The sequence below is a fragment of the Clupea harengus genome, chromosome 4 (genome assembly GCF_900700415.2).
Source record: "Clupea harengus chromosome 4, Ch_v2.0.2, whole genome shotgun sequence".
In the NCBI taxonomy this organism is placed as follows: Eukaryota; Metazoa; Chordata; class Actinopteri; order Clupeiformes; family Clupeidae; genus Clupea; species Clupea harengus.
The window spans coordinates 3,929,345-3,940,416 of record NC_045155.1 but is presented as its reverse complement, the minus strand read 5'-3'; the positions used below and the strand labels follow the sequence as shown (position 1 = coordinate 3,940,416).

The window sequence follows — 11,072 nt, the reverse complement described above, 5'->3', positions numbered from 1 at the left end:
TTGGAGAATTCTTGGGAAAATGTGTTGAAACTCTTGTATGGTACGTGATGACAACTCTTGATTATACTAAGCTAACTTCATATGATTAAAGATATGATGTAGACTGGCTGAGGAACTTCGTCTACCTACCCAGTAATCATATTTATCTCAATTAGGGGCTTATTTATAAATAAAATATGTTTTTGATGTAGCAACCTGAGTAAGACATCTTGCCTCACACTGATCCTAATCACATGTTCGTCTAATGTAAGGGTTAGTTGGCATTCCATGTCTTAAGGCTAATTTACTTGACAAATCTTAACCAGGGATTTCACAGGGTACAGAATGCTTCAAAATTATGCTGGTGTTTTTAATAACCTATTAGAATAACTAAAACTATTTGCAATACACTAATAAACCCTACCGTAAACTAGACAGTTGGAATGTCAGTGAATTGATCTGCCTTCTCTTTGCCTCAGAATCAATCTATGTACATTACTTGGACAATTCCAAATATGCAGCTATGTGTCAATAAATGCAAAATAGAATATCATAGAATATCATTCATATTCCCAGAAAACAGCCCCCCCCCCCCCCCTAATCCAACTGGGGCTGTTTTCTGGGAAATGGAATAATAACCTAAAAAATAAAACAAACAAATCCAACTGTAATGAAATCCCAGCAAGTGAACAAAAGAGTCTCAATGCTCTCCTCCGACTTGGCTTTGTAGCCAGGATAACACTGACTTCCTGTTTAAAATGAGTTTACTGAAGGCACTGGGGCAAAAGGTTGGACATCAGAGTATCCCATGACATAGTTCCACATTTCTGTTTTAGCGTCCATCCTCATATTTTGGGGGAAATGTTTCCTACTATTTGCAGTTTATTTCAGTTCTAACCAAGACAATAGGAAGATGTGCCTTTTGTTCCATACATTAGGCAGAGAGGTAGGCATAGACACACGTTTTACTGAAACCCTGAAATGGATTACTTCGCACAGTGTTGGTGTAACTAATAATTAGCTTTGAATTGCCTCTGATGAAATGTTAGGTTAATTTATTTGTATACATTTTGAGAAAAATTATTTTGTATAATTGGGCCCTAAGCTCATAGCGCAACGATCAACGAGCAACGAGCAACGAGCACAGCAAACCGGATTCATGCAGCAATAACAATGCAGTGAGAATAGGTGGGGATACCGATATTTGCTCATTTCATTCACACAGGGCAAGGCACAATCAAGCATAAACGGGTTGAGTAATTAGTGGGTGTACCAATCAAGTCATCAGCCAATCACAATGATTCGACCATACCTTATGAATGTTCACACAGAGCTCAGTCATTGTTCTACATGGATCAAACAACAAATGTAGTGGTTTACATCAGAGGAGACAGGAGCGCTTATGTAATTATGCCTAATGACATTGTAGCCATCACACAAAGCCATGCATATCTTTGGCTTACTAGCTGTTAATTAATCACAGTCACATGCATTAAAACATGAATAGCCTCTACATAATGGAGCTGGTTATACACAGACACATTTTACAGGCTCAGAGTAGACAAAGACTATAAAACACCCTGGAAGTCACACTAGGACATTTATACAACACACTGACTCTTAATGGCTGACTTAAAATACATGTAGACATTACCTGAAAAGGGAAAACACCAATCACTCCAGTGGTTACAGCCTGATGTTAGCTGGCCAGAAAACTCGACCCTCATAATATTTCCCAGTGAGCTAGGGTGATGTTCAGCTCATGGATTACTGCATTACTTACTCCACCCGCTTGGTGGCAGTATAGCAATCATTCAGTTAGATGTTTCCGTTTAACATACCACTGAATGAGATGCCATTTTCATTCTGACACACGGGTTCAGTGGAGTTAGCGACATGGGTCCGTTTGAAATAGGAGGTTGCTGCCGTGTTGCCTCGTTGCCGTAATAGACAAGTGTCTCACAAGGCATGACTTTCGACTGAAGGCATCTTTTAAAAACCTTTGGTTTCGAACGACCTTTTAGGATAGCATTTATGGTGACGCGTGACAGCGTCCGCACGCTGCAAGAACGTTAGGCTAGCTAACATAAGCTAACGTTCTAATGTTAGACAATTGGCTGACAAGCGCCTCTCAAATCACATCAAACCATATTGCTGGTTACAATAACGATGTTATTGCATAGTACAGTGTCTATTTCTCGGTAACTTTTCAAAAATTTAAGTAAACGACAATGTGGCAGCGAAAGCGTCAAAATAAAAGTCCGCTTCCAAGTTTTGTTTGAAAATCCGGTTTGACGAATGTTTGAACGTTTTACGGTAGCATATGCTGTTGTGCTGCTAACTACTGTACATAAATACACTGCATATTGCAATTGCAAATTTTAGCAGACTCGTCTTGCAAATAGCCATAGAATGAGATGGTAGCCTATTGGGTAGGCTACACATCATTTTGTTTTTTGTTGTTTATTATCATTCATTTCTCCATTAAATATATTAGACCACATCCAGAAGGCGTCAAGGTCAACCTTGCTGATAAAAAAACGATTTATTTATACTGCTTGTGAGTCATAGAACACCCTACACATCACTGAATAAATTGAGCCTATAGACTGTTTAATATGAATAGGCAAAACAGATTATTGTTATCTGACCCATCTAAAAATATATATTGATTATGCAAAACATTTTGTTAACAGAGAGAGAGAGATAAATACATGCATGCAATATTTATTTACAACAGTAGCGGCTGGTGAATAAATAAAAATCCCTTTTAAATATGTAACGATATAAATGTCAATATGACGCACTGAATAGCTGTCCATGGTCCCAAACAGAAGTTTGTGGATAATGTTTATGAGATTGATTGCTGTTGGAAAGAAACTGTTTCGTCCATTCAAACTAATAAATAAGTTTCGACCTCTATTTTGAAACAAAATACGACTGGCGACCATATTGAAATTTTCGTCATTGTTGCTGGCTACACGCTGCTTCATTCACGTCAGTTTTCTTTTCAGGAAACACATGGATGGCTGGCGGTAATAGAAATAATAAGAATTTTATTGCATAATTGGTGCAGTGCATGGGCAAAAATAATCGATTAAAAGTGATCCACGTAGCCTATTGGTTTGGAAGCTGCCTGGGAAGTTTCACCGCAGCTCCAAGTGTGTGAGTGGAATAACTTCAACATTCATTCATCAGCCATTAAAAGCAGTAAACAGAATAACTTAAACATCAATAAGAAAATTGTCAAGACCACCATTAACATAATTCGGGTCTCTAGTTATCTGAAGACCTTGCTAGCTAACAGCCAGAGATATTATACAAAACGTGTTGTGTACTGTTGGAACACAGGGAAAGTCAGAACCAATGGAAGACGAAACGGTAGGTGGCGACTCTCTCTTGCGGAAACTGAAACCCAAACTGATCGATATCTTGACTGCAGACCCTGACCTGGTTCTACAACACACCGACTCTATCGGTTTACTTACAAGGCGAGAATATGCAGACGTCAAGTCTATCCCTAAACCGTCAGATGAGGTGCGTGACCTTTTGGATTATGTTATCCAAAAGGGGAGTTCCACATCACTGCGCTTTCTAAGTCTCCTCCAGGAAAAAGAAATGCAAGAAACTTTTCCAAGACTGGGATCCCTGAAATGGAATGGAGATGGAGAACTATACCAAAATGAAAAAAACATTGGTAGGCCCTAACACAGTACGCGCATCATACTGTATTATGGTTAAGACCCATATAATTGATTAATAAGACTAAAACTAAGTTATGGTTCATAAATTGATTTTATTTCACAGAGAAGTGTGGAGTCAAAAGACAGCAGCCAATGACAGTGGAAGAACTCCCTTCAAAACTGTTATGCACAAACTGTGAGTAATTAACTCTCTCTCACACACTGACTACCTTTATTTTATTCTATCACTTGTAAGTAAATGTTAAAATTATTTTACAGCTATTGTGACTGAAAAGGATTTAATGCTGGTCGCAAGCAAAATCGGGCGGCATTGGAAGCAGTTTGGCAGAGTGGCATTGGGCATCTCAACAGTACAGTTGGACCAAGTTGTTGCGGACAACCCTTGCAACCTGGTGGAGCAGATATTTGCCATGCTACGCATCTGGAGTATGCGTGAGCGGTCAAAGGCCACCGCCAAACACCTTCACTGCCTGCTTTCTGAGGGTGACTGGGCACTACCCCCTGACGACATTAAGTTCCTCCTTGAGGGCAGTTGAGGGCTTTACTCATGCGCCCATACACCCTGTATACACAATGTGTTCACCATATGGCAGCACTCCACACAGAGCAGCCCTGTGCTGATCCCCTAATGCCAAAGCCAGTTCAACCAGCACAACCAAAACTGATACATTTCAGCACAAGTGACTGAAAGTGCTTTGTATGTGTGCTGTTGAGTCCTTCAGAATGGTTATCCACTCAAAAATTAAGTATAGTGTTTTTTTACTGTTTTGTAATTCAGAAAATTACAACTGTGTTACAACTGTGTTGTGTATATAGATACATTGATTTGTTTTTTTAATTAAATAGTTTTTTAAGCTTGTAATTCAATGTAATATTATTTAACAATAATAAATAAAAAAGAATTTACCAAAATGAGGAGTATTTAAAAAACTTAATACATCTGTTAAAAAGCAGCCTGGAACTTTTTCATAGAGAATTCCAGGTAACTACTGTAAATGTGTGCAAAGAGGTAATCTGTCTGACATGATGAACTTTGCTCTCGTCTCCTGACAAATATTACGCTGATTCACGCTGGGGCTGTTTCACCCTGGTGTTGTGTCACCCTTGTTCACTTCTATTCACTAGAACTGTGAGCCAAAGGAGGGGAAAACAAACGGTTAAGGGGGTCCATAGCATAAGAAAATGTTACACAACATCCCGTCACACAAACGGTTAAAGGGGATCCATAGCATAAGAGAATGCTACTCAAGCCCTCGCCACACAAATTTGCTTAACCCCTCTGCACTTCCTAAGGCCTAAGTAGCCCTCATAATCATAATATAGTATGTGGAACGTGATTCAGAATGATGAAATGTTTTTTATTACTTTCAGATTTCAAGCAATCTTTCAGATTACTGTATATGACTATGTGAGGTCCCCCTCTTGGACCTTGAACAATATTTGTCCTTGCGGTCGAAGACATATCACACCTGCTGAGGGAGCAAGTCCATTGACAGTAATACATTGCTCATGTCATGTTGCACCTCTAGAAAGAGTACCAACCTATGTTGTTGCATTGTAAATATTTCAGTTTAAGTTCCGGAAAGTGTGCTGAAAACATAAAAAACAGTGTGTTTGTGTGTCTTGTTTATACAAACAATTAAAACTGGAGCCGTGAAATGTTGAGATAAAAAAAAACAGTTACTGTGTAAACAGTTCAACACAGTTAGGTTAGTAACCGATATTTTACAATTTAGGAATATTGTACGGTACAGTATCATAATGCAATAGCTTCAGCTGTTTCCCTTGTGTAAGGGGCAAATGAAGTGGTTTTGCTCCTTAAAATAAGAATTATTTTTAAGGATAATTGAAGGTGTAAATCAAGGAGTTCTGTTTTGTGAAAGCTCCTGCAATAGTAAGCCAGTGCTGTTTATTTTTTATTTGTGCTCAGTCCAATTTCCAAACCACTTAAAATACATAATACATTAACCTATAACATTGCAAAGGGGAAGGTGTTTTATGAAGAAATAATCCTTTGCCAGAGTTGGCCCGATTGTGCGGCATGCTGTGAACTTTGTTATCTTGACGAGTATCACGTTGTTTCACCCTGATGCTGTTTCACCCGGGTAGTTCACCCGTGTTCACTGATTTTTCACCCTTGTACTGTGAACCAACTCCAAGTCATCAAGGGAGGGCGACATAATTTTTAAAGTGGACTTCACCGTCAAGCTATTTTTCCTTCAAAGGAAAAAAATAAATAGATAAATACAAAAATGTATTATCAAAGATTTTCCTAAATATTTAAGCATATAGGCCTATAGCCAAACCTAATATTACACAAATTGGTTCTGTGTATTTAATTTATATTTAAGATGTTTTTTTTTTTTCATAGCCTAGGTAATGTTTTACTCCGTCGTGAAAAGGGCTTTGAGTTGAGTGATAATAATGCTATCGGTTTTTTATTATTATATGATGTAATTTAGATATCGCTCTGATAGGCATGGTTGAATTTATCAGTTTATGGGTAGCTGTTAACAGTTCCTGGAAGTAAAATTCTACGAAGAAGGTCATCCGCAGTGTCACAGATTATGTGAATGCCACTGTGTGTAGCCGTCTTAAAGCAAATAGCTCAATCTTAATTATCTAAAACGTGTCACACTCATGGGAAGGGGTGTAATCACATCAGATGAACAAAGTAGAATAACTTCATCATAACACCATCTGAATAGACAAGTATATTATTAGGATTAGAATCACTAATGGCAGCATCATTTGAATAACCTTCAGCAAGGCTGGAATCGGGCAGATTTGTCTTTGTGAAGGACGCATGAATCAAGCCAGGTACAAAGTTGTCCTGGAAGAAAACTTGCTTCCTTTTGCTCTGACAATGTTCTCCAACTCTGAGGAGTGGTTTTTCCAGCAGGACAATGCTCCATGCCACACAGCCAGGTCAATGAAGGTGTGGATGAAGGACCACCACATCAGGACCCTGTCATGGCCAGCCCAATCTCCAGACCTGAATCCCATTAAAAACTTCTGGAATGTGATCAAGAGGAAGATGGATGGTCACAAGCCATCAAACAAAGCTGAGCTGCTTGAATTTTTGCGCCCAGGAGTGGCATAAAGTCACCCAACGACAATGTGAAAGACTGATACAGAGCATGCCGAAGACACATAAAAGCTGTGATTGTAAATCAAGGTTATTCCACCAAATATTGATTTCTGAACTCTTCCTAAGTTAAAACATTAGTATTGTGTTGTTTAAAAATGAATATGAGCTTGTTTTCTTTGCATTATTCGAGATCTGGAAACACTGCATCATTTTTGTTATTTTGACCAGTTGTAATTTTTCTGCAAATAAATGCTCTAAATGACAATATTTTTATTTGAAATTTGGTAGAAATGTTGTCAATAGTTTATAGAATGAAACAAAAATGTTCATTTTACTCAAACACATACCAATAAATAGTAAAACCAGAAAAACTTACAATTTTGAAGTGGTTTCTTAATTTTGTCTGGAGCTGTATGTTGTTACATTGGGTGAAGAGTCAGAAACATGAGGGCAACATTCCTGTCCAACGCGAGTTTCCCGTTATCGGCTATATATTTTCTGTTTTGCAAAGCCAATTGTCTAACAGCGTGTAATTGTTTCCCACCTGGAATATGTACCTTCATCAGGCCAGGTAACGTTCACGGTCATGGCTCCTATAGTCTAGATAATTTGAATGTGGTGTCACTTTCCTGCCTCATTAGTTATTTGACTAAGAATATGATGTTAGACATGTACCAATCAGGGTTCCGCACACTTCACAGTACTCAGTCTGCCCTTTTGCAAGTCTCAAATGATCTGCTGCTCACAGCTGACTTAAAGGGCTGTTCAGTTCTAGTATTCTTAGATCTTATAGCCGCATTCCATGCAGTGGGCCATAGAGTGTTACTTGAGCAGCTGCCGCACTATTAAGGGGATAGCGCTTCAGTTTGCCTCCTATTTATCAAATAGGACCTTTGTGGTCAATATGAATGTTATCTCATCAACTCTTGTGGGGCGACAGTGGTACAGGGGGTAGAGAAGTCGTTTAGTAATCTGAAGGTTGCTAGTTCGATTCCCTGTCGAAGCGTCCTTGAGCAAGACACTGAACCCCTAATTGCTCCTAATGTGCAGTGTGCCATCAGTGTAAATGTAAAATGTGTATACATGTGTAAGTCGCTTTGGATAAAAGCGTCTGCTAAATGACTAAATGTAAATGTTGTCCCCCTCTCGTCTGGAGTCCCACAAGGTTTGATTGTAGGCCCCCTTCTGTTCTCACTCTATCTACTGCCCCTTGGCCAAATATTTAGAAAGCATGGGAGCGACTTATCGCTGATATGCAGATGACACTCATATTTATCTACCTCTCTGTCCTGGTCATGAGGATCTACAGCCCCTGTTTGACTGCCTAGAGGATATCAGATACTGGATAGGAAGTAGCTTCCTCAAACTTGAGGTGATTATCTTTGGTTTCCTTAACCGCTAGTATTGGCACTTGCAGTGTACTTGGTCCACGTACACCACAAAAGCCTGTTGAAAAAAACTCTGACTTAAAATTTGATAAGCAAATAAATTCTGTGGTCAGAGCCTCATTTTATCAACTAAGAATAATTGCTAAAGTGCAGAATTTCCTTTCCCCAATAGACTGCGAGAAGGAGCTACATGCTTTTATATATTCCAGACTGGATTATTGTAATGTACTCTATTCACGTATTAACCAGGTATCACTCCAAGCTACAAGCAGTCAAAGATGCGGCAGCAAGACTTTTAACTAGACTAGACTAACTTACTAGACTTTTAACACCCTGGGATCACCTTGTGTTTTAAAGTAAGAACCTAGAAATTCCAGCCTTCAGCAGGTGAGCACTGCCATTTGATACATCCTACTAAAAAGGCTTACATTTGTATTTTTTTGATTGCCTTCTTGATAGCCTTTGCGCGGAGGGAGAGTAATGTAGTCCACCTGTAAACATCTAAATGGGCCGAGCAGGGCTGAGCATCTGCAGCTTCACTTTTACCAGCATCATTGTACTTTTGAAATCTTATCACTGTGTCCTTCACTACTGCTACGAACATGGGATTCCACTACAACTGTGAAAACCTGTATTTCATTTTCTCTATGCCCACATGCCAAAGGGAATGTATTTTTGTTACTAGATATGGCAGAAGCCTCAGTAGAACAACAGTTTTCAACCCATGGAGCTCCACAAGTTGTCATCGTGAAGTTTTGCTGTATTTTCTATCCAAATCAGCATTCATTTTCTTGCATTTCTTTAATGTTGAACAATTTTCTCGCTTCTTCATCGTCAGTTATCAAATACTTGCGACTTCTCGTAATCCTTTTGTTTTTCTCATTTTCAAAAAAGTCTTTGTCACCATTGCATCCGTCCTCATTTTCCATGATTTCAATCTCTCCTTCAACATCTCCAATCTCCATGTGGCTCTTGTGGGAGTTTTTCCCGCAGCATTGATCTTTCTAATTGCCCATCTTTCAGAGTCTTTGGACGAGCATTGAGGTTCCAGATCTTGTTTTCCGTGTCTCTCTCAACTCTGTTAGCAGAGTCCAAGATTGTTTGCAAACCCACAACATTTTCCTCACAGTTTAGAAGAGCTTCACACCTCTCCTGATTTCAGAAAGTAAATTCTGCAAGAACAGTGCCATTGTTGCTGTCTCCAATTGTTGCAGGTTCTATGTTTGCCATTCCAGAGTAAAGCACAAAGGTGTTGATGTAAAAGTCAGTGACACCATCCACAGCTTCTCATCCCCCACTCATCCTCCATTAGATGCATTACATGAATGTCCCCACCAGTGGGCGCTGGCCTTAATTAGCATCACCTCATCTAGTTACTCACAATTGGTGTAGCTGAGTTTCCATTCAACTTTTTAATGTGCATTTTTACCATTCGAATAAGAAATCCTGACTGGAAATGCTTGAAATTCACATAAAATCTTCTAATGCAAATTTTGATTCACTAGAGGGGATGGATTTATTCACTATTCGTATATGAAACTAAGGTTGATGGAAACCGGTTTATCCCACAACTGTTCACATCTCCTTCACTGATTAGGAGAGTGTCCATTCTTACTTAGTACAACACAGCTAATGGGAACGTGCACTGATTCACATTTTGTTTAGCCAAATTTTAATGAATGCGTATAAACGAAAGAGAATGAGAATGGAAACCCAGCTACTGATGAAATGCCGCTATACCAAAGTGTGCATTTGTCGTGTTATGTTGAGGATGGGATAGTCTGGATGTAGCATTTCATCATGGTTGCAAATTGGTACATTTCCTTGATGGCCTGAAAATATTGCGTAATAATTTTGAGGAGGCCCTTTGAATAGGTGTAGCCCCAGGGCCCTTAGTGTTTTTAATCCAGCCCTGTCCTCAATTTAACATTATAAACTATAAAATTGAAATAGGAAGAGGTGCTGGGCCTCCAAATGCATACATTTAACTGAGCAGCCAATTATTTCATATTAACACACACTAGCAACTGCCAACTTTTGAAAAGGCTCCCTAAAATAGAGTTACAGAACTAGGATAGCTAGGTTAACTGGCATGAGACCTTAACTATGACTTTGCCATGAATTATTCCTCTATTTTAGTCACTATACTAGAAATCTTTGCTGGCAATGCTGACTGTCTCTCATCTCGTGGAGGTCTGCATTCACTATTCCGTAACATGCTGTTTTAAGTAGGAATGAAGACACATGAAGACTTTGTCTACTACGTGAGTCAGAATGGCAGTTCGTTATCGATTAGGGATTATTTTTTATCTGACATTGTTGTGGATTTCATATGTGAAAGATACCCTGCAGATGCCTTTGGGGACCCATGTGTGTGTGTGTGTGTGTGTGTGTGTGTGTGTGTGTGTGTGTGTGTGTGTGTGCGTTTGTGTGTGTGTGTGTGTGTGTGTGTGTGTGTGTGTGTGTGTGTGTGTGTGTGTGTGTGTGTGTGTGTGCGTTTGTGTGCGTGTGCGTGTGCGTGTGCGTGTGTGTGTGTGTGTGTGTGTGTGTGTGTGTGTGTGTTCATGCGTGTGTACGTGCGTGCGTGCGTGTGTTAGCAATAGATTGTGGTCTGCATGGCAGCCTTTGCCTGAAACACTGACTCAGTTGAGACACTGAACAGTTGAGACAACTTATCGTCTCTTTCGTCTTCCGGGTCAGGACATGGGAGGGAGGGAGGGAGGAGGGCGGCGGGATCTCAAGCATGCGCAAAGACGCAAAGTCCAGTTCCTAATCCAATTCACCGTTACATGCCGCGATAGTCAAATTATCAACCGGATCGGATCGAGTTATCCAGGGGTGTTAATCGGATCGTAGTCGGACCGCACATAGTCGAACAATGGTGTTTACATGAAACGGATAATTTCGATT

General features: G+C 39.6%; 1 protein-coding gene across 2 annotated transcripts; it reads left to right on the top strand.

The window, feature by feature from the left end:
- The first annotated feature begins 2,932 nt into the window (after positions 1–2,932).
- On the top strand, positions 2,933–4,516 carry zgc:174906 (uncharacterized protein LOC571548 homolog). Of its 2 annotated transcripts, none has more exons than XM_031565502.1 (4): positions 2,933–3,140; positions 3,331–3,676; positions 3,787–3,858; positions 3,942–4,516. In XM_031565502.1, the coding sequence occupies exons 2-4, from the start codon at positions 3,346–3,348 to the stop codon at positions 4,217–4,219; spliced, it is 681 nt and encodes a 226-aa protein (XP_031421362.1). In that variant the 5' UTR covers positions 2,933–3,140; positions 3,331–3,345; the 3' UTR covers positions 4,220–4,516. The 2 variants fall into 2 exon arrangements, with proteins under 2 accessions (XP_031421362.1, XP_031421361.1); XM_031565501.1 differs by having other exon boundaries at positions 2,933–3,144.
- Positions 4,517–11,072: the final 6,556 nt, after the last annotated feature.